Raw genomic sequence first — 23,842 nt, forward strand, 5'->3', positions numbered from 1 at the left:
GAATTTATAGCACAAATTTAGAGTGCGATGTAACTGAAATTATACATTGAAAAATTGATTGTCTGTTAAGCCTTTCCTCTGTTAGAATAAATACCATGAAAGGTAATACCATAAATTCTGTGTGTTAGGATAAGCCCTCCAACTACCACCTGATGAAGGAGCGACGCTCCGAAAGCTAGTGTGCTTCCAATTAAACCTGTTGGACTATAACCTGGTGTTGTGTGACTTTTAACTTTGTACACCCCAGTCCAACACCAGCATCTCCAAATCATCAGAAATTAAGTTGTGAAGAATAAATAAGAGGCTAAAAGGGGATATAGATAGATTAAATGAGTACAAAAAGGTTAGGCAAATTGACAATAGTGTGGTAATATTGAAATTGTGAGGGATTGCAGAGCTCGGAGTTGCAGAGGAATCTGGGTGTCCTTGTAGATGAACTGCAAAACATTAGCATGTCGGTACAGTAAGTATTAGAAATGCGAATAGAATGTTGTTGATTACGGAGGGGAATGGAGTATAAAAGTAGGGATGTTATGCTTTAGTTATAGATGACACTGGTGAGATGCATACAGAATACTGTGTAGAGTACTGGTCTCCTTATTTAAGGAGGGCTGTACGTGTTTTAGAAGCAGTTCAGAGATGTTTTACTCGACTAATACCTGGAATGGGAGGAATGGTTTTATGAGGAAAGGTTGGACAAGATAAAACTGATCTTCTGGAGTTTAGAAGAATAAAAAGCACCTTGCTTGAAATATATAAAATGCTGAGGGGTGGAACTGGAAAGAATGTTTCCTCTCATGAAAGAATCGAGAAGTTGGAACCAATGTTTAAAACTAAGTATTAGTCATTTAAGAGAGACATAAGGAGAAACCTTTCCTCATAAATAGTCCTGGGTCTTTGGAAAGCTCTTTCACAAAAGAAAGTGAAAGTAGAGTCATTGAATACATTTGAGGCAGTGGTAGGTAGATTTTTGATAAGCAACGGGTGAAAGGAGCAGGCAGATACATGGGACAATCAGATCAGCCATGATCTTTATGAATGGTGGCAGAAGCTCGTGGGATTGAGTGGCCTACTCTTACTCCTAATTTAATTGTTCATGGAACTGCAACTTAGTAAATGTAACCCAGCATCAGTTATTGCTTTCAGGTGAGATAGAGTAAGAGAAAGAACAAAAGAATGTATAATTCAATACCCTATTGTGGTTTGTGAATTTATGATGCTTTATTAGATCTCAAATATATCTATCTTTTATTGAATGATAAATCCTTGAAACCATTCATTAAAATGACAGTGATGTAACTAATTTGTGGTTACGGTAATGATTATTTTTGGGCGGCACGGTGGCACAGTGGTTAGCACTGCTGCCTCACAGCACCTGAGACCCGGGTTCAATTCCCGACTCAGGCGACTGACTGTGTGGAGTTTGCACGTTCTCCCCGTGTCTGCGTGGGTTTCCTCCGGGTGCTCCGGTTTCCTCCCACAGTCCAAAGATGTGCGGGTCAGGTGAATTGGCCATGCTAAATTGCCCGTAGCGTTAGGTAAGGGGTAATATGTAGGGGTATGGGTAGGTTGCGCTTCGGCGGGTCGGTGTGGACTTGTTGGGCCGAAGGGCCTGTTTCCACACTGTAAGTCTAATCTAATCTAAAAAAAATCTAAGTCTTCTATCCTTCTAACAATAAATTATTTTCCAGCTTGCATCTTAGGTCACTCTCATGAACAAGTTTCAATTCCTAATTCTTTGAAAGTGTCTATCCCAGCTTTTAAAATGCAAGTATTCCTCAGTAACATGCTTGAAATAATGAATTGTAAGCAGTCTGCAAATTATTTTTAGCATTTATGCAATGCATTTAAAGACCATTCAGATCTTTAGCAGTGATAAAGGATCACTGTTTCATTGCTTCAAATTTAAAATAGTAAGTGAGTTTATTAAACAACTAGCAAGCAATTGTCATATCGATGTGATTTTTGAAAAATTAATTTAGGATATTATTGACTAGACATTTATCCACATCTTGGACTTTTTGGAAAACAGTACTTTGTAAACCAATGGAGGCTGGCAGCAGCAAGGGAAAAGTTGCACTTGCAAAGAACACAAATTAAGATGTTATACTCTAGTGTTTATATTCTTACCAAGACTTTGAGGGTGTGTTTTTGTCTGTTTGTTTATATTTGCATGTTTTAAATCTTGTGTTAAAAATCTCGACATCTTTGTTTAAGTAATTTTCATTTTCAATAAATTTGTTTTTTATTGTTTCTTAAGGAACCTGGAAATTGTTTCTAAGACCGAGCTATATCCTAGTGGTACATATTGGTGTTTATAATCAATTGAAATCTCCTCCCATTCCTCTTTATTTAACCCTACCAGCATAATCTTTCATTCCTTTCTCCCTTGTGTTTATCTCGCTTTCCCATAGATGCAGCACATTGTCCTTCCGACCCCTCAGCTAGGTTTTGATTCTCTGCGAAGACTGAAGCCAAGCAGACATTTGTCCACATTTGGCTCAATCAAAAAACATAATCATCCATACAGCTTTTCCTTGATTTCCTATAGCTTGTTTGGCTTTTCAAAACAGTCACCCAGGGCTTAAATTTAACTCTGGGCATTTTTATCAAGTTTTGATGGTTTATTGCATTAAAAATGCTACATAAATGCAATTTATTTTATATGAAGTTCATTAAAACAACATTTAACACTTACAAGTGAAGAACTTGTTCGGGAGACATTGTTCTTTCAGGTAATCCTGCTGGTGGGTTGAAGAGAAATGTTCCTAGCCTGTATATCCCTTTGATCAACTGAATGTTCTGAAGAGAAAATGTATCTAAAGCCCGAAGAAATGAGAGTTCATGACTAGACGGGAAAAATGGATAAAAATTTACTTACAAACTATTCAAAACATCAGAATAGACTTAATCTGCTAACCCACTGAAATAAACATAGAGAGATAGTGGTTAACTATGGGTAAACAGGGCAACATTATAGAGTCATAACAGAGGTTTACATGACGCTGCTGGTCTTGTTTATGAGTTGGCACACCTTTGCGGAAACCCAGCCTAGGCCGATTCTGGGTAGCCTGACTTGTTGGTTAGTTGTGACAGGATGCCTATACCTTGAAAGTAGCTTGCAGGAATGGTGGTCACAGCTGAGACTGTACCCAGTTCACAGCAGCATCATGGAGGCCAATCTGGAATGAAGGTAAGTGGGTGCGTGTTACAGAGGAGGTGCTATCGCTAGGAGAGCAGCACCTTGCTGGGAAGGTGTCCATATGATGCATGGATGCACACATGCACACCTCACCTCCTTGATATTTGGCCACCCCACTTCCAGATCACAGCTCAAACATTATTATTATGATTGCTACCCAGTTGATGCTGCTTAGAGGAGATCATTTAGTCCACTGGATTCATACTATCACTCTCTAGAGCTCTGTCAGCCTTGTCTGACATTACCACCAGAGTCAGTACAGTCTCAGTTGTATGTAGGAATGCTCAGCAGAGTAGGAACAAGATTAACAACTTTGTCCACACCATCAGGATAAGTGCCACCATATTAATCTCTGCTTTAATAGCCACCTTCCATGAGGGTGCACAGTCTAACACACTCACTATCACAAGCAAATCTTGCCTCAGTTTCATCCTCACCTTATTAAGTCATGCAATGGCCTTTGCCCCTCCTACTCACTCCCTCGGAATATCTCACCACAGCTTCACCAGTATGGACAGCTGAGAATCCTACCTTCATCTCTCTTAATACCTCCTTTTCCCTCATTTCAGGATAAGACAGCCTACAATAGGACAGAGTGTCCCAAAATTGGTGACAGCTATCAAACATTTGAGTCCTTGTCCCTCATGAGAGGAACCGGATTCTGATTGTCTTGAGCAACTGACTGACTAAGTCCAAGTTCCTGGTCTGACTTTAGAGGTTGCCCTGGACCTACATTCCCTCTAATTTCACCTTTTGCTCTGTGGACCTCCCAGGTTCCTGCACAGCCGTTGGTTCTGGAACTAGAAGTCAATGTATCTCTACATCAATTGCTTTTCACAGACATTTGGTGTGGCTGCATGGGCAATGTGTTTGATTTTCTGTGTCAGGACCACCTGACTGAAGAGTATCTTTTGACTTGACTGAAGACTGCTAACACTTGGCTTTGTATCTACATTAAAAGGCAAGAGAATATAACAATATTGTGAGCATGGTAGCTCTGGCTGAGAAGTCAAACCATAAAAGGCAAGACAAGGCCAGAAAAAGTATGTGAGCATACAGGTAGACTCAATGTGAGTGAGTGCTAAGAGATTGACAAACAGACCTGAGATGTAGCCTGGTCCACCCCACACCTTCAGTCCATGTCCCTGCATGCAAAGTATCCTTGTAAAGATGTTGCAATGATAGGTGCCAGAGCACCCTTAAGTTAAAAAAAATCTGCTGCAAATGGATCCAAGATGTGCCATGATAATATAGTGAGGCTATTACGTATTAGAGGTCAATAGCTGTGAAACTGGGGTGCAGGCAGTTCTGAGGCACTGTGACAAGTGTCAAAGGTGGGACCCCAGAGGAGCAAACAGCAAGCTGGAGTCACAAGGTATGCGTTCTCACTTTCGTGACAGGAGTTTTCAGCATATGGTTCCCTTGTGGCAGGTGGTAGCAAATGAAGCTGCATATTAATGAGGTTGGATTTGCAAATAATAGAAGAGTATTAACAAGCAATAATTCTTCTTAACAGGCATCTTGCCAATCCCTAGCAAGAATCTTATTTGATGTCTGGAACTCTATTGAAAAATAATAATCAGTTACTCCTGATGTCAAGGAAAACCTCACTGAAGGACTCAAGATTCTACCAAATTTCTGGTAGAAATAGGCTGGGACTATTTTCCTTGGAGCATTGGAAGCTGAGGGGTGACATTTTAGAGGTTTATAAAATCATGAGGCACATGGATACAGTGAATAGACAATGTCATTTTTTTTAGGCATAGTGTTAAGGTGAGAGTGGAAAGAAATAAAAAAGGACCTCAGGGGTAACCTTTTCACTCAGAGGGTGGTGTGTGAATGGAATGAGCTTCCAGGGGAAGTGATGGAGGCTGTGCAATTACAATTTAAAAGTCATCTGGATGGTACAGGGACATGGGCCAAATGCTGGCAAATGAGATTAGATTGATTTCAAATATCTGGTTGGCATGGACAAATTGGACCGAAGGGTCTGTCTCCATGCTGTACAGCTCTATGACTCAAGAGAAAATGTCATACTGGTACAGTATGTGCATTCGCTTGAGATTAGGAGTAAACAAAATTGCTAGGAGAATGGAGGGAGCTTCACACTCAATCTAGAAGTACTAGGAATGTTTGTTCCTGAAGCTGGTATTGAATTTCCCATCTGGAACGTTGAAACAGTAAGAGGCCATTCATACCCTCAAGGATATTCTGCCATTCAATCAATTCATAGCAGACCCGTACCTGAACTCCATCTATGTGGAGAAACCCCTTATGCACTAATAGAGAAACACAAACAATGCTGCACATTACCAAACCCCTCAATAGACACAGCATTAGACTAATCACCTCAAGCTCTGCAAAATGAGGTTGGCTCCAGGGATTTGTGAAAAAAAAAATCTACTTGTCCGGATTCAATGACTCTGATGGCCTTATCTATATGAAGAGTGTTTAGTCTCAGTGTAAAAATTTTGGAATTTAATTCAGAAATGTATTATATATCCAAACATGTATCTAGTGTATTATTGTGGACAATAAAAACTTACTTTGCTGAGTTGTCACTTGGAGTTTGAAGGTCAGTTAGTAATTGCTCTAAGCCCTGTTGGAGATATTGAATGGCATAGCGTGTTTGAGGACCCAGGCCATCATCCTGATCTAGCACAAGCAAGCCAGCATAAAATCTGAGGATAAATAAGCAATATGTATATTGACGTCCCGTTTGTTCAACTAAAATATCAGGATTAATCATCACAATGTTGCACAAATCCTTAATTGTTAACTAATACTTCAAATTTATATAGGCTAACCTGTTGGGGAAAATATCACCAAGAAATTCTATTAATCTTCATTCTCTTGTAGGGTGAGTGTCATTAGCTAGGCCAACATTTGTTGCCCATTCCTAATTGCCCTTGAATTGAAAGCAGGCTGGGTCATATAACAGGACAGGTTAGAGTCAACCATGTTGCTGTGGGTCTGGAGTGACATGTAGGCAAAACTAGGTAAGGACAGCAAATTTCTTCCCTAACAGACATTAGTGATCCAGACAGCCTTGCCTTCACTGATGACCAGCTATCAATTCCAAATTGGAATTAAGAACATAGAACATTACAGCACAATAAAGGCCCTTCAGACCTCAATGTTTTGCCAACCTTTTATCCTACTCTAAGATCAAACTAACCTACATACCCTTCATTTTACTATCATCTGTGTGTCTACCCAAAGTCGGTTAAATGTCTCTAATGTATCTGGTTCTATTACCGCTGCTGACAGTGCATTCCACGCACCTACCAATCTGTGTAAAGAACCTACCTCTGACATCGCCCCAAACCTTCTTCCAACCCCCATTAACTGAATTGAAATTTCTCCTGGTGTCCTGGTGTGATTTGAATTCACGCCCCCAGAGCATTGGCTTTGGTGTCTGGATTACAGTCTAACTCCAATAACATTATCACTGCCCCGCCATTTCCCTAAATTTAGTTATTATTCAGGTGGGAGTGTGCAAATCACATTTACAGACACAGGTTTTGGACACAAGGTATTTTGTCTCTGGTCACAGTTAAAGGCTTCTGGGTCACTTTCCCATGTCTACTTGCATTGTTCCTGTGATCCAAATGATGTATCAGCATCTCAAGACCATTCAATCAGGGATTAGTGGAACAGCACAGGAAATGAAGCTCATTACTATATAGTGGAGTGCTGCAGTGATCAGTGCTTGGGTCTCAGCTATTTATGATTTATATTAATGACATTGGACGGCACAGTGACTCAGTGGTTAGCACTGCTGCCTCATAGCACCAGGTACCCGGGTTCAATTCCAGCCTCGGGCAATTGTCTGTGTGGAGTTTGCACATTCTCCCCGTGCGTGGGTTTCCTCTGTGTGCTCCGGTTTCCTCCCACAATCAAAAGATGTGCGGGTTAGATGGATTGGTCATGCGAAGGGTTCAGGGTTGTATAGGTCAAGTGCATTAATCAGGGCTAAATGTAGAGTATTGAGGTAGGAGAATGGGTTTTGGTGGGTTACTCTTCGGAGGGTTGTTGTGAACTCGTTGGGCCAAAGAACCGATTTCCACATTGTACGGATTCTATGACATAGATGATAGAACAAGCAAAATTGGAGACAAACTTTCAATGATGATCTTTTTAAATGGTGTAGCTGCCTTAATAGGCCAAAACTTTCTCCTACTTTTTGTGATCTCATGACCAGGGTAAGTATTCAATTGTTTAGTTTCTGCTGAGTGGAAAGAGAGGTAAAATCTCCTCCTTACACCAACAGCAGGCCATTTAATAACACAAGAAAACATAAAATGAGAAATCAAGACTGCTTCCCACACAGAACAACTATATTGGAGGTGACATCCATTTAATACCTGAAGGAAGTGCCCTGCACACATATTTCAGTTTGCAAAAAGAATCATTCAATATTTTAGGATATTCATGCATCACGATGTTATGTTATAAAAGTATTCCATAATATTTGTATGGCCCACTAGGCCCTTTATATTTATGTTCCACAATAGCCCCCATTACCTTTTCTCAACTAACCCCATCAAATTATCTTTCTGCTCCTTTCTCCCTCAAGTGTGTAGATTTGCTTTCTTTCAAATGCAGCCATGCTTGTCACATCAGCACCTCTGTCTTGTTTCACCATAACTGCAAATCTCCTGACCCTCGCCCCAACATGAGAGAACTACTATATCATATGGAATCATTTGAACGCGTCAAATTGTATCTGAAAAATCATCCCAACACATTTTTATCAAACCTTTTTTTATAAAAATAGGTTTTCTCGGTCTCAGCTGAGATAGGAGGAGGAGAGTAATTGAAACATTAACACTTCCCTTCACCACTGATGCTGCCAGATCTGTTGACATTCTCCAGCATTTGTTTTTTTTTCAGATATCCAACATTCATAGCATTTCATTCTTGTTTTAGTCTCGATTGATTTAGACAGGAATTCACTATCCTGTGACTATATAGCCCCTGCAAACCTGTTGCCTGACTTGGGCATTGTTAGTTATACAGCTACATCCTCTTGCACAATATAGCTTGCTCTTCAAAAGGCTCTCTCTACCCTGCACAGTAGATTCTTAACTATAATAATGAAAGGAAAGGTGCTGCCCAACATCAATATTAGAAATATTTAACAGATGGCTATGACCCATTTGTTATTGAATGTGAGCCAGCCTAATAAAACATCAAAATTGCTTTTCCTTACAGAAACAATCCAGAGACAGGATTATTCTGTGAGAGATTTGGATCTATGAACATCAATAATCTTTATCTACATACTGTAGATCCTTTAACATAACGAAGCCTCCCAAGGCATTTCACAGAAGCTTATAGAATTAAGTCGGACACCAAGCCAGAACAAGACATACTAGACAAGATGATCAAATGTTTAATGCTTTAAGAATTGTTTAAAAGGAGGAAAAATGAGGTAGAAAAGCAGTAGTGTATTATGAGCAAATACCTGAACTCAGATCCAGGCAAATGCTGCAGGATTACTGCGTATTGTCATTGACAGGATTCTGCTGTCAAGCCAAACAGACATTCTGCTAATCACAGAAATGACTAATGTGCTACAACAAACTTAATTGCCGAGTGAATAGGTCATACATCTTGCCTTCCTTAATCAGAACATTAAGTATAGTGTTCCAACTTCTATGTTGTGGCTGTACAGGACTTTGGTGAGGCTACGTTTAGAATACTGTGTGTAATTCTGGTTGCCCTTCTGTAGGAAAGATGTTAAACTTGAAAGGGTGCAAGAAGGATTTACAAGGATGTTGCCAGTACTGGAGGGTTTGGGTTATAGGGGGAGGCTGAATAGGCTGGGGCTTTCTTCCAGCAGGGTGTTGGAGGCTGAGGGGTTATTATGGGCATGGATAGAGTGAATAGCCAAGGTCTTTTCCAGGGGTGGGGTGTCCAATACTAAAGGGCATAGGTTTAAGGTGAGAGGGGAAAGTTTTAAAATGGAGCTGAGGGATACTTTTTTTCGCGCAGAGTATGGTGCGTGCACGCAACGAGCTGCCAGAGGAAGTGGCAGAGCTGGGTATAATTATAACATTTAAAAAGCATCTGGACGGATATATGAATAGGAAGTTTTTAAGAGGGATTGGTTGGATGACTGGTTGACATGGACGAGTTGGACCAAAAAGTCTATTTCTGTGCTGTATGATTCTATGACATGGCCATTTGTATCCTAATCACCATAAACAGTGAGGTGGCCTAGTCAAAACTGAAGTATGCTTAGGTTTGTGTAAGATACTGACATATATAATAAACAGAATGAAGATAAATTTCTTTCCCTTTAAAATATTGTAAAACATCTTGTCTATTTTTAAACCAGTGATGTGTATTTCCAGGGCAGTAACTACACTAACTTAGAGCGCATAAATATATTGTGCTTCACAGGAATGTGGCAAATTAGTTCAGAAATAGTGGAACTCAATGTACTTGAGACAGCAAAGTAAAACTCAAGATGATAAATTCATCACTGTACACTTGCCGGCACATAATTAAGATATATCTGGGAATAGATGTTTCCACCTTTGTCCTTGCAGATGGACGGTTACAGGAGAAGGTGAGGATTGTAGATGGTGGAGATCAGAGACGAAGAGTGTGGTGCTGGAAAAACACAGCCAGTCAGGCAACATCCAATGAGCAGGAGAATCGGCATTTCGAGCTTTGTCAGAAAATGTATTGTTATGCAGAATTACAAAGTGTTTATGGCACTCACTGAGGATTTGACCTCACTGGTTTATACAGGTGTTTATAGCCCAGAGAAGCCTCACCTCACTTCATTCCACCCTATAAGTAAATACTTTCATTCTTTACTTCCTCTTGCGTTTGTCTCGCTTCTACCTAAACGTATCTGTACTATTCACATCAACTGTTTCCTACAGTAGTGAGTTCCACATACTAAGCACTCTGAATTTTCTCCTGGATTTCTTACTGACTTTATGAGCAACCATCTTAGATTTATAACCCTAACTTTGTTTAGTGGAATTATTAATCAATCATTTTAATAATTATATAATTTGAAATAAGTAGTGCAGAACACAGTGAAAGTCTATAAAAACTTTTAAAAATTCGATGCAAGATGTTTTCATTAATTGTAAAGAAAATTAAGGCACTTGTCCTTGTACACAACTTCAGCATTGCTGGGAAAAAAAACACATTTTGTTGGACCTTTTCGTCTTACAATCATCAAGATAATTCCTAAGTATACCAATGTAAAAGGAGAACCGCAATATGAAAACAAAGTGCTAATTGGTTGACAAGTGGATGGTGATTGGTGGAGCTGTTGCCATGTTTCATGCTGCTACAATGCAATATCAACATGAGTGGTGTTTATCACTGACAGGACATTGCTGTCAGCCCAAAAAGACATTCAGCTAATCACAGAAATGAATGATGTGCTATACAAACTCAACTGTCCAGTGAATAGGTCATACATCTCAAAGACTGGGAGGTCGTACCAAACAGCAGATCCATTTGGTTTGCAATTCAGCAAGCGACTAACCATACCAATCAGCCTGTGCTTGTGAAAATCAAAACACAGTATCAAACTTTAGTTGTGATTGGTCATCAGCTAAATAATTCTGAGTGTGCTAAGAATCAGGCTGACAACCAATTTATGAATGTCATTTGGGCTTGCAGTGTGATATATTTGTGTGTACTGGAAGTTGTGTCTACTAATACACTGGGTCCTGTTATTTGCGGTCAGAAAATAATAATATTGTACCTGTTTCAACTAAAAAAAAACTTAACCATTCTCTGGTTAATTTCTCAAGGAAATGACTGGACTCATCATAGCCAACTTAACTGGTTTAAATTTAAACAAAGCTTGGCAGTTACTGTCAATTGTTATCTAATGAATGAATGTCCCGTGGTATTCATCAGAGTCGACTGACCAGCCAATCAACACTCTCTTCTCACACACCATAAAATGTTGATTTTCCCATCATATTAGTATTTCCTGTGAATTTTCCTGAAGAATGCAAAATGTTTTGACAAACGTGTTGTTTTTCAGCAATAATCCTTACCAAGGTGATGTGAACAAAGTCTGTGGCTTTAGCTGCTCACCTGATGGAAGGTTCTGTTGGTCTCTGTGCTAGTGCCACCTGTAAATGTTTCAGTGCATCATTGTTCTTTTTTTGGAACAGGTACAACCGACCAACATGAAAATTGTATTTCCAACTCTGAGGTTGAAGAGACAAGGCATCTAAGTATTTCAGCAGGGACCATTCGATGTACTTATGCTCATCGGAGACCACTGGTTTCAATTTACCATCCTATATTATGTAGCCAGTCAATAAAAATAAATAATATAGAGCATCAGTTACGTGATCAAAGCTCTTGCCATTAAATTACATATGTAAGGATTTATGCAGAAGTGGATCACAGAAATAAACTATTTTTTGGTGCTGGATCAGTGTTTTTCATGTTACATGTTTTGTATTTCATGGCTACCAAATTTTGTATTATATTACATACATGCTTATGAATCCATCAAGGCTAATTTTCACTTATTCATGCTGATGATTTATGCAGATTATGTAACATAATCAGCATTATTGCCCAATTCAATCCACCCAACTGAGTTCAATGCAAAGCACTGAATTCTCGTCTGGGACATAGAACAGGTTCTCAAAGGTCACCACCTCAGAATCATGGTTTCTGGTGTAATTGTGTGTGAGAATGAAGAGAAGCTATAGCATGTGATTCTCTCACTGTGACTGAACTATAAGAAAGCAACCGGACAAGTATAGTCTGGACAAAGCCACTGGAAAAGGATGATGCGATCAGCTGTGGCTTACAGGTCAAGAAGTACTGGGATGGCCAGCGTACAATCTTCCCTGAGATATCATGCAGGCAAATGAAGTCAGTTTGTCTCAATCTGTTTGGTATTTTTTGAAAATACAATATTAACAGTAATTTCTAGATTCATACCTTCCCTGCTTGCTGAGCTTTCCAGCTGTAGAGTGACTGTACATAATCAGATTTGGCAGTCTGCCCCTGTTCCTTTAATTGGTGATATTCCATGTCCAATGCCTTCAATTGTTGCTGTAGTGTGCAATCTGCTTTGAAGCCATGAAGTCTACAAATGACTGCAATTTCATCATTTCTACCAGAGATCTCAGCTGCAGAGAGCTTTTCTGCACCCTGGTCTTCAATCTGAGGGCAGATTAAAATCATCCTAATGTTAAAAATTAATAGACCAATTCTCTAAGGTGGTTTAAATTCTAACAATCCTGAAAACAAAGGGAAATGTTCACAAAGATTACTGCCAAAACATGTTTTATTAATGTAAATGAGATTCAACCCTTAGAATGCTAGCAGACATCATGTTTTGGAAATTATACATAATTTATCCACATAAATAACAGTTAAAAGAACAAAGCATTGTTGCAATGACTGGTGAGATAAACTGCATTACTTCAGTGGTGTATATCAGTGCAACTAAGACCCAGTTTTGATTCATCTTAGGTAAGAAAATCTAAACAAGATAATTGGAAGAATTGCGGATCCTGGAAACCAGAAACAAAATCAGAAATCCCTGGAAAAGCTCACCTGGTCTGGCAGTATGTGTGGAATGAAATCACAGTTAATGTTTTAATGAATGGTCATAGAATCATAGAGATAGAGCACACAGAAACAGACCTTTCAGTCCAACTCGTTCATGCTAACCAGATATCCTAACCTAATCTAGTTCCATTTGCAAGCACTTGGCTCATATCCTTCAGACATTAACTTGGATTTCTATTCACATATGCTGCATTTTTTCAGTTATTTCTGTTTTTGTAAAAAAGATAACTTATTTATCTAGTATGTTCAGAATTGATAAGGGCAAGAAATAAAAATAGTAGTGAAATCTTCAATCTGAACTTTTGTAGACTGATGGTTTAGGCTGTATAGGAGGACAGAATAAGGACTCAAAGATTTACATGGAGAAAGTTGTGAAATCTGATGAGCAAAGTCATCACTAAGATAAACATTGTAAATAATTTAACTGGAACTCGATCTCTTTAAGCACATCAGGACATAACATGGTTGAGAAAAACTGAAGATTTTGAGGTCTTTACTTTTAAAGATAATTTAAAACTTAATTGAGCTATTTTTGAGTTCTGTACGCAACAGCTAGATGGTGAACAGCGAAACTGCATATCTGTTGATGGCTCCAGCAATAGGCATAATCTGGTTCAACGCTCTTAGCTTATCTATTGATCTTAGTGTGCTGCCAGCAATTAAAGGGGGCTGGAAGGCTTCTCTCAAATTTTGAGATGGGAGAGAAAGCAAATTTAACTTTCCTGTGTCCATAGCACGGAGCTAGTTAAACTTAGAAGAACAGGAGGCAATCCAAGGAGGAGGGAGGTCACTGAATGGGAGGTCACAGAGCCTGGGAAGATTTCTTTAGGTCTAACATAACCGCATAATTTCTACAACAGCTACTGATATTCCCTTATTAAGGCTGGGGATTGGAGTGCTCTGCATCAACTGCAACAGCAGTACTGTCTACCAATTCATCTAAAACTTGTATCGGTGGAGCCTGGGGCGTCCTCCATTTGGTTTCCTGTTGATTTGGGAGCAAGTACTATTTTGTTGAGATTTTGGGATCTAACTCTGTTCAGTTCCCCCAAAGTAACACTCTTGGATCTTATGGAACGATTTGCAAAAACTCTATTTCTGTCTTGATCTTTACTCATATTCTCTTCACTCTGTACAGCAGAGCTACTCTCTTCCAGCTCACTCTATTTAATCATGTAACTTTGACATAATCATCATGGGTGCTTCTGATGCTAATCCCATTATTCTACAAGCACCAACCAAACTATTTTGAAGTCCATTCAAATAAAGTCATGCATGCCTCAAGCATTCACTGTACAGGAGATATTCCAGATGAGAAAACTGATCACCTACCGTACTCATTTTCCAGTTTAGACAACACAGTAAGCAGATAAAAATCTCTGCCTGTGTTCTCAATCAAGAGGAGCCCTGAAACAAACATCTTTCCCAAATGAAGATCCAAAGCTTTCAAGAAACTTCTTAATTAAAACAATTCAATTCTCATCATTTCCTTCAGAAAACATCACCATCTTGGAAAATATTAAGGTATCAAAAAAGAATGGAAGCATTATCTCTCATATTTGGTAACAGAAATTTCAATACTTTGACAAGTGTGCTTTCTTTTCAGATCTATAGGGTTTAGCCTGCTACAGTTATCTTACCTTTTTCACCACACCATATATCACAGCCGCATAGTAATGTTCCTCTAACACCACACCTAGGTGGAAATGCAGCTCTGGATCCTTTGGTTTCAATTTTACAGCCAAGGCATAGTCTACCGCTGCCTTATGTAAGGCATCCAGAGGTGATTTTCCTTCTTCATAGTAAGGCACTAATCATATATTAGAAAATAATCAAAATATATGAAGAAAAGCAACAAAACATTTCTAACCATAAAATTTGCAAATAGCACGTCATTCTACAAAAGTAGGTACAATCACATAAGATACGTGAACCGTGCAATATACAGATTCGAAGAGTATGGTGCTAGAAAAGCACAGCCGACCAGGCAGCATGGCAGCATGGCAGCATGGGAGCGGGAGCGGGAGCCCTTCATCAGGAATGAAGCTTGTGGGCCAAGGGGGTTGAGAGATAAATGGGAAAGGGGTGGGGCTGGGGGAAGGTAGCTGGGAAAGTGATAGGTAGATGAAGGTGGGGATGATGGTGATAGGTCAGAGAGGAGAACCACAGAGTGCCTTTCAACATATCCAAGGCTGCAAAAGGATACGATCTCAATAGTCTTTTCACTGGCCACCCTTCCTCAGGAATCATAGAACAATATTGCATCAGTCCATTGTCTATCGAATTAGTCCTAATTGCCTGTTCATTCCCCACAGTCCAATGGTAACAATTCCATTGAATGTTAAGGGTAATTGAATTTCTCTCTGTTGGAAATGGTCATACTTGGCATTTGTGTTGAATGAATGACACTTGCCATCTTTCTTCAGGAAGATCATTACGAAAAGTTTAGACCCTTAACTAAGAGCCAAGGACCCCACACCTGTTTTGGGCAGCCAATAGGGATGGCTGGCAAGTCACCTTTACAATGGCTGCAGACTGTATGTGGAACATTTCATTCTTCATTTTTGTTCCTTTTTGCCCATTCAGAAAATGGTGCAATGAATACCAATTTTGACTTGATCTTCAAATGCTTGAAAAGCTGGAAATGAAATCAGTGTGCAATGGTTCACTATCATCCTTTCATTCTACTGCAGAAAGTCAAGACCTCCCCTAACATTAATGCAAATCCTGCCATGTCACATTGTATAACTGAATTCAATGAATATAGTAAATTTGGATTGGCATCAGGAAATAAAAATGAATTTCTGTAAGGACCCAACTTGTTCACTACATTGTCCATTATGGAAAGGAACCTGCTGTCCTATCAGATCTGACCTGCAACTAATTCCATCAGCACAGGAAGTGATTGATTTCTATTGGCTTTGGGCAAACGAGGAATGGTCAATAAATACTACTTTGCCTATGCTGTACACATTTGGAAAATAACTTTATGAGACACTTCTTTTCCTGAAGAAAAATATTTAATTTCCCATGTTTTAAAAATGAAAGAGTATTTTTAAAAATTAGACAGACAGATAATAGTTGGAAGGATATCCCCCATCACAACAGCTCCTCTTTATCAGTTTTACAGTCAGTTCCAGAATCTAACTTAATTGACAAAGGGCATTATGTATCAACAAGGAAGTGGGAATTTGCAGTGTCAATTTCACTGGTCTACTAAAACGATGGCATTGGGAAACAGTCATATTATTTGGCATTTAACATTATTTGTTAAAATTATTTGTTCTTCCAAAGGAAAATCGTTACTTTGATAAATTGTTAGTTATTCCTCCATGGAAAATAAAATCCAGTGTTACAGAACTTGCCTGTTTTGGAAACCAATTCTTTATAACTTTTAATTTCATTTCTGGCATTGTTGCAGTGTTTCTCAACATTGCCTTCACTTGCACGTTCACGAAGGTTCTTTTCCCAGTTACGCAGCTATCAAATAGCACAGGAAGAAAACAGACAGAAATTATCATGGCCTAACAAATGCAGAACAATTACATAAATTTCCACTCAGAACCTGCTTCAGTTCTTTGGTCATGATTTGGAGATGCCGGTGTTGGACTGGGGTGTACAAAGTTAAAAATCACACAACACCAGGTTATAGTCCAATTAATTGGAAGCACACTGGCTTTCAGAGCTAGTTCTTTGGTGGTATTAAAGTACCAGACATTCATTGAACCACAGTAAAAATGCAATCTCGAATTGCACTGAAAGTTTCAGTTGGGTACGTATTGCAAACAATGTATGTACAAGGCACATCCAATCTGCAACTGCACTGGTACACATAGTTACACTGCTATTCTCAGCTAGAATGACAATGCTTGGGAATTCTCATGTTATTTATGCCTGCAGTACTTGCTCATGTAATTGACAAGCACATTGCTATGCAACTTTGAATTTCTTACTCTACAATGAGGCTTAATACTAAAATGCAGAGACAAAGTGGGCAGCATGGTGGCACAGTGGTTAGCACTGCTGCCTCACAGTGCCAGAGACCCGGGTTCATTTCCCGCCTCAGGAGTTTGCACGTTCTCCCCGTGTCTGTGTGGGTTTCATCCGGGTGCTCCTGTTTCCTCCCACAATCCAAAGATGTGTGGGTCAGGCTAAATTGGCCGTAGTGTTAGGTAAGGGGTAAATGTAAGAGTATGGGTGGGTTGTGCTTCGGCGGGTCGGTGTGGACTTGTTGGGCCGAAGGGCCTGTTTCCACACTGTAAGTAATCTAATCTAAAGAATTGTGTCCTATTCCCCAGCAGTTCCATGTGATATCTCAATGAGTATTTCAGTTGTGAAAAGAGTAATTTTAGAAAATGAAACATCAAGATTATTAAGAGATATAAGCCATGAAGCAAAGATCACTTTCACATTAACGACTTCAAATATCTTGAGAGTTGCACTGAATCTTTAAGCCTTTTGTCGTTATCTACCATGATTTGTTGTCTATGCTGTGGAACCCTGCCAGAAATGTAACATAAGACCTGTATATACAGAAAGCCCGAAGATCATGAAGCAAGGATTCTTTGTTCCACTAGAATCAGGTCATGACCATCAGTAAGGGGAATTGAGAATAAACAGGGAACTAATTACAGTATGTAAACAACCAAAGCTTGTGGATTATATGTGGTTGAGGGATCCTTTGTCTATCTGTTCCCCCTTCTTATCAGCCCTCTTTGCACCAAAGACACTTTGTTTTTCCAGCGAGAGTCCGTTTGACTGATCCAGTTGTTTTCCATCCCTATTGCAACCTACATATGGAGATCCTGGTGAACTTCTCAGCTTGATTGCTCAGTGCCCTCCATTAGCATCACCACCTATTGTTGGAAATTCTGTTACATAAGGCTTTGTGGGCTGAAAATTCAACTGAGTAGACAGACGTGCGCAGTAATTAATATTATTTCGCTTGTACCATGTTACATGAACTGCACACAATTGATGTCTTATCTGTAGCTCCACATTGTGACTACGAATACATAAACAATTTCTCATACAAACTTACCAGCTGAGGGTTAGCCTAGTTGGGTATATCCAATTGGAATAAGCATTATGACACCGCGTCAGCTACAGCTGTTTAGCAGTATGTTACTGTATGTGCGTAGACTTTAGTTCTGCATTTAACACTATCATTCCTTAACACCTGACTGGAAAGCTGAGTTTGCTGGGCCTAAATACCTCCCTTCGTACAGGATCTTGGGAGATCTCAGTCAGTCTGGATTAGGAACATTGGGAACTGCATTTCCAACACCATGACACTGAGCATGGCGGGGGCGGAACACAAGAAAGCCCAGCAGTGCCTCTACTTTCTGCTCAGGCTGAGGAAAATCCACCTCCCACCCATCCCCATTCTTCACCATATTCTAAAGAGGGTTCGTGGCTGCATCACAGCTTCGTTCCGGAATTGCGCCATCTTAGATCGTAAGGCCCTACAATGGATAGTGAGGACAGCTAAGAAGATCATCGGGTCTCTCTTCCCTCCACTGCAGACATTTACACCACACGCCACATCCGAAAGGCTAAGAGCATTGTGGAAGACCCCACACGCCCCCTCACTCAAAGTCTTCTCCCTCCTGCCATCTGATGGAAGATACCAGGGCATTCAGTCTCTCACGGCCAGACTATGCTCCAGGTCCTCCCAAGCCATCAGGCTCCTTAACATTGTATGATTGGACTCTTTCCCATCTGAAATTCTTTGCATGACTTTGTTTTGCTGCTAGAACGATGTCAATTAATTATCATTCTTTTATTACACTGTACTTTGCGTGTTTTGCACTTCTTATGCACTTTCTGCAGCCCTTTATATGAACGTGTAGTTTGTGCTGTCCATGTACACCTTGGTCCTGGAGGAACATGGTCCTGTTTTTACTGTTGTATACAGTAGAATTGACAAATAAAAGCTACTCTACTCTACACTCTAAAAAAATGTCTCTGAAATGGCTCAGCAAACTGCTCAGTTGTCAAGCTGGAAGCTCACCAATACCTTCTCAAGGATAATGAAAAATGAATATACTAGAATGTCAAAAGCATCACTGTTACACTGTGAATTCAACCCAGAGACAGATGTAACACACACAATCATAATTATGAATGATGCAAATACTTGGCCAAACTACAGCACAAAAAAGGAACCAAGAAATATCATTATTAATACCAAGACTATTACAGAGAAGTCATCCAAACAAGTATTACCAATAGTAACTCAAACCAACTCCTTTGTTAGCTGATTTTTAAAATGCAATTCAATCTAAAGTTTTCTTTACAAAATCCTCAAAACACTGCTGTGTCCATTTGCTTCCTACCTCTATAGTGTGTCTGAATTGGTGTCTTGGTTTGCTTGTGAGGCCAAACTCTGTTTGATACCATGAAGTTCCAGTCACATCCTAAAACAAATCAAAATTTATAAAATATTATCCAACAATATGTTTTTGCACAACAGATTGGGTGGGAGTTTAGTTTTGTGTTTTGTTTAGTGATCCGCGATATCTGTACTGCCCTGGGTTATTATTCTAATGCAGTTTTCTGCTCTTAATCATTCAACTCCACTCTTGAATACCTTTCTTGGGAAATAGCATGGGGTCAGAGATGGAAGAACTTGCTACTCCAGGACCTTCAGGCTTTCACTCCACTGGCACTATATATAAAGCCCATCTGTACACTTTAGGGGCTGCAAACTGGAATTTGTCCCTCACAAAAGTGGTGCTTGAAACGCAACAATCAGTATATCGCCAAGAGGAAAGGAAAGCTCACTTTCCACTTCACTCATGAATTTTTAATAGACGGGGTAGTGGAGAGGCCAACAGCTGACTAAAAACAGTAGACATTTCCAAGCCCAGTTAGCCTGGATACAAGATGCCGCCTTGGTCAATATTCTGTCTTGAGTAAAGCAGGATGATTAGCTCCTGGAAAAGGTTAATAATCTTCTGCACTCCACAATGGTACATCACCATGTCGCCTATGTGCCCTCAGATTGTTTCCTTCTTCTTCTGCCTGCCATTACTAAGCCTTCCTGTACTCAGCACTTCTTCTTTCTCACAGAGGACACCCCACCACCTCACCTGCACACTCGCTATCACTAACTACTCTTCTAGCTACTTCCCTTAGAGTCAGTCTTTTCTTTTGTCTCAATGCACATACAATTGGCCCATGACCAGGCCTAGAGGTGTGTGTGTGTGTGTGTGTGTGTGTGTGTACCCAAAATGAAACATCTTCTCAGCACAAGTGCTCCTCCCTGTTTATAATAATATAGCCTGCAGCAGGTCAAGCTGAGGATGGAGAGCCTGCAATCTGGACAGGTGACTCTAAGTAGGTTGCTAAGCCAAAGGCATTAGGGGATAACTGCCCAGGTCTTCCAATCTAACAAGGTCAACTGTTCAGTGTACTCCACTGTCACAAGCTGCCTGCCTCTCCTGCTGTAACTGATCATTAAAGACCTTGTGCATGAAGAAATCAATTAGAGTCCCCACAAAGGCTGGCTGCCCATAAGACAAAGTGAAATGAGCATGCAGTAAGAAAACAATATGAAGTATACAGAGGCTGGTAGCCTCCAAGTAAGTAGTAAAGTGAGTGGGCATTAAGAAAGCAAGTTCCTAGCCAAAAGATGCATCCTGTTCAAATGCATGTGTCTCTGAACACAACGTGAAACAGCAGGAATATGCAAGTCTTAGGTGTCCCAGAGCTCCGAAGTAAAGTGTTGAAGGACTGATGTGGTGTCTGAGGAGATCCAGAAGTAGATGCGATGACATGGTGAGGCCGGTGGTGTGCTGATGCTAACCGGTGTGTTCAAGGAGCTGAGGAGGCTAGTGGCCACGGAACATTCTGGAATGTTGCATGTTGGCTGGGACAAGCATTTGTTGAGCTCAACTGCCAGGTACCTGCTCTAACTTAGGTTCATAAGGAAGGAGAGAAGAAATTGAAAAGGATGTATAAATAAGACAAGTTGGGGCCTTAATGAGATCCAAATGTATGGAAATAAGGTAGTCACTACTCAAATGGCAAGGTTCTGAAGTCACCATTCATGGCTGGAGGGGAAATTTAGGAAATCTTTCAAAATAAAGAGAATCTGAATTTCCACTCTCACTGTAATTTCAACCTTTCTCACCCAGACTTACCAGGGAAGAGAAAAAAATCAGTTTGTATATCACCCATGCATAGTTCCAAAGTGCAAGGAAGATAAGATATCGGATTCAGCTCTATGACCTGCTTGTCATTTTACCAATAGAATGTTTAAGTTCCAATACAGCTCTTTAATCTTTGAAGCGTGTTTCAATTGGATTAATAAATGCTGGCCTTAACAGTGACATCAATAAAAAATAAATTTGGTTACAAGGCTTCAATATGTCAAGAATTGAGTAAAACATATTATGATTTCACACTGCAAATGAGTGTGCCTTATTATGTTGCATAAAAAAAATCTCCAGTTTAGCTAGCTGATTAAACTATTATAATTTGCACCTATCAATATGCTTAGGTTTTAATCAACTTTTGTTAGTTATTACACAGAACAGAGTAATTTGGCCCAAATCAGTGCCAGGTCTTCATTCTATATCATACTCCTATTTCTGACTATGTGATGAACTGAACTGTGATGAACTTTGGCTTAATTTTACTTTTTTAAAAAATCACTATGTATGACTTCTGTCATTGACACTGTAGATACTGTGATGGGGTGATGTATAAAACTTCTCACTATTTTTCATGTAAAAGTACACAGGACAATAAATTTCTATTTTATTTTGTTCTGTTATATTCTATATTTTAAACAGTTATCAACACTTAATAAAAAGTGCAATGTCCCCGTCTCTCATATTTCTTGCAGCAAAACATAAGCTTTGACAACACTTCGTATCTCAAAAATTATTTTACACATCCACCTTAAGCTCTGAATGATAATTTTGAACCTAATGACCTTTTATCACTCATTCCCGAGATTGTTACTGGTATTTACTGGAGCTGATGGGGCTTTGTCCAGTGGACGGAGAGCCAGTAATTGCCTCAGGTAACTGTTTTTAGGGAAGGCCTGCTTCATTGCGTGCGATCTCCACCCTACCTCTGCCTTCCCAATTATATGGTTACCACTCCCACTCATCCCACCCTGCCTTCAGAGGAAAGCAGTAGTTACCACTCAATGAAATTACTAAGTTGTTATTTAGGAAAGCTAATATGCTATCCTTATTTGGTCTGGCCTATGTGGAATTTCAAACTCAATGCTGTGGTTGACTCTTGACTACAATCTGAGACGGTCTAGAAATCCATTCAGTTCAAGGACATTAAATGCTAGCCTCATGAGTGATATCCACAAACTGTGAATGTATTTAAAACAAACAGCTCAAATTACATAATTTATGAAGCTTCCCTATAGGTGGCTTGGAAAGGATGGATGCTAGGAAATTGTTTCCGTTAGGCGAGGAGACTAGGACCCGTGGACACAGCCTTAGAATTAGAGGGGGTCAATTCAGAACAGAAATGCGGAGACATTTCTTCAGCCAGAGAGTGGTGGGCCTGTGGAATTCATTGCCGCAGAGTGCAGTGGAGGCCGGGACGCTAAATGTCTTCAAGGCAGAGATTGACAACTTCTTGATGTCACAAGGAATTAAGGGCTACGGGGAGAATGCTGGCAAGTGGAGTTGAAATACCCATCAGCCACGATTGAATGGTGGAGTGGACTCAATGGGCCGAATGGCCTTACTTCCACTCCTATGTCTTATGGTCAAATTGATGTACTTTAGTTGCAAATTAACATTACTCACTGAGAGTGCAAAAACAATTAGAAGTTTATTTAGTTTCCTCAAATAACTGACCTTTGAATCCAGTTCACTTGGTGGCTTAAACGGACACTCCAATGCATGTTTTCCAAGTTCTGACAGCTCAAACGTACCAGTACAACCTTAACAGGAGTAAGATGGTGAATACAGAATGTGGTCACAGGACTATAAAGGCTCAGAACATCTAAGAGTGATGGTAATTTATATGTGCACAAAGAAAACCAGTATTTTAGCAGCAAGATTCAAATGAAAATGAATAAAATTTATTCCTGAATCTCCATGTTGTGCATCATTGAATGGGGGAATTGCAGATTGACATTCACGACTTTTTAAACTGATTTTGCTTTCGAGAAATAAGACAGTGTTTTCTTTCAAGAGGGGGGGGGGGAAATTCAATCAATATGGGGCATTCTGGTACCTGTTGTCTCAGTGGACTCAACAGAAAGTCCCTTCTCCTTACACTCTAGGGAATGGCACATTGCCATGAGAAATCAAGTAAAATGAATGACAGGAAAATGTGAAATATTTGAAAGACAAATTCTGATCAAAGACATATATCTTGCAGATTTTACTTTTTTGAAGGAGTTCTAAATTAGCATTCAAGCCAAACCTCACAGCTATTTGTTCCTGTTTGCCTCACTGATGGGTTTGTTTTAGCATCCCTGTCCAAACTCAAATTTGAAGAAATGGAATGCAGGAGGTTAGGTACAAATCAATCAAATTTGCTAATGTGCATTCTCCTTTCAATAGTATGTACAGCAAATTAGAAGGAATCTTGCTGCATATGGATATTACTCCAGTAACTGAGGAGTGCAATCATCAACAAAACATTCTCACTTCTGACATCATAATGTAACATAATAATTACAATTGCATTGAAAAAATACTCAATTATAAATATATCAACGATATTTACAGTGTATTTTGGTAACCTTATTGGAATTTTAGCAGTTTATTGACATTGATTTAGGATTTAAATCATGCTTACTTGCTGAATTAATATTCTCCATAATAGATTTTAATTATCCAATTAACACATATATCTCAGTATTTTATAGGACTCGTTATACCTTTGTTCAAGTAACATGTCCAGAGGTATGTGATAACAACCCTGAGCAGAGTAAAACAGCTACTATATTTTTGTGAATATGTAGGCTTTTTATGTATAGTGTAAAGTAAGAAATTAAAACTGCCTGTAATCAATCCTATAGGCTTAGATATTTATCAGGATGTTTGAATTCCTGTTAGACAG

The 23,842-nt window shown here is 39.5% G+C and overlaps 1 protein-coding gene across 1 annotated transcript in view; it reads right to left on the minus strand.

Annotated features, from left to right (window-relative positions):
- LOC132819601 (uncharacterized) overlaps positions 1–22,655 on the minus strand; it is a 29,309-nt gene extending 6,654 nt beyond the window's left edge. Inside the window, exons 1-6 of the mRNA XM_060831173.1 lie at positions 22,627–22,655; positions 19,129–19,209; positions 12,155–12,379; positions 11,288–11,496; positions 5,749–5,883; positions 2,699–2,848 (exon numbers count right to left, since the gene is read on the minus strand). Coding sequence (XP_060687156.1) covers positions 2,699–2,848; positions 5,749–5,883; positions 11,288–11,496; positions 12,155–12,247 — 587 coding nt within the window. The 5' untranslated portion in view covers positions 12,248–12,379; positions 19,129–19,209; positions 22,627–22,655. The remainder of the gene's footprint in view (positions 1–2,698; positions 2,849–5,748; positions 5,884–11,287; positions 11,497–12,154; positions 12,380–19,128; positions 19,210–22,626) is intronic.
- Between the last annotated feature and the right edge of the window lie 1,187 nt (positions 22,656–23,842).

The sequence above is a fragment of the Hemiscyllium ocellatum genome, chromosome 10 (assembly GCF_020745735.1).
Source record: "Hemiscyllium ocellatum isolate sHemOce1 chromosome 10, sHemOce1.pat.X.cur, whole genome shotgun sequence".
Lineage (NCBI taxonomy): Eukaryota > Metazoa > Chordata > Chondrichthyes > Orectolobiformes > Hemiscylliidae > Hemiscyllium > Hemiscyllium ocellatum.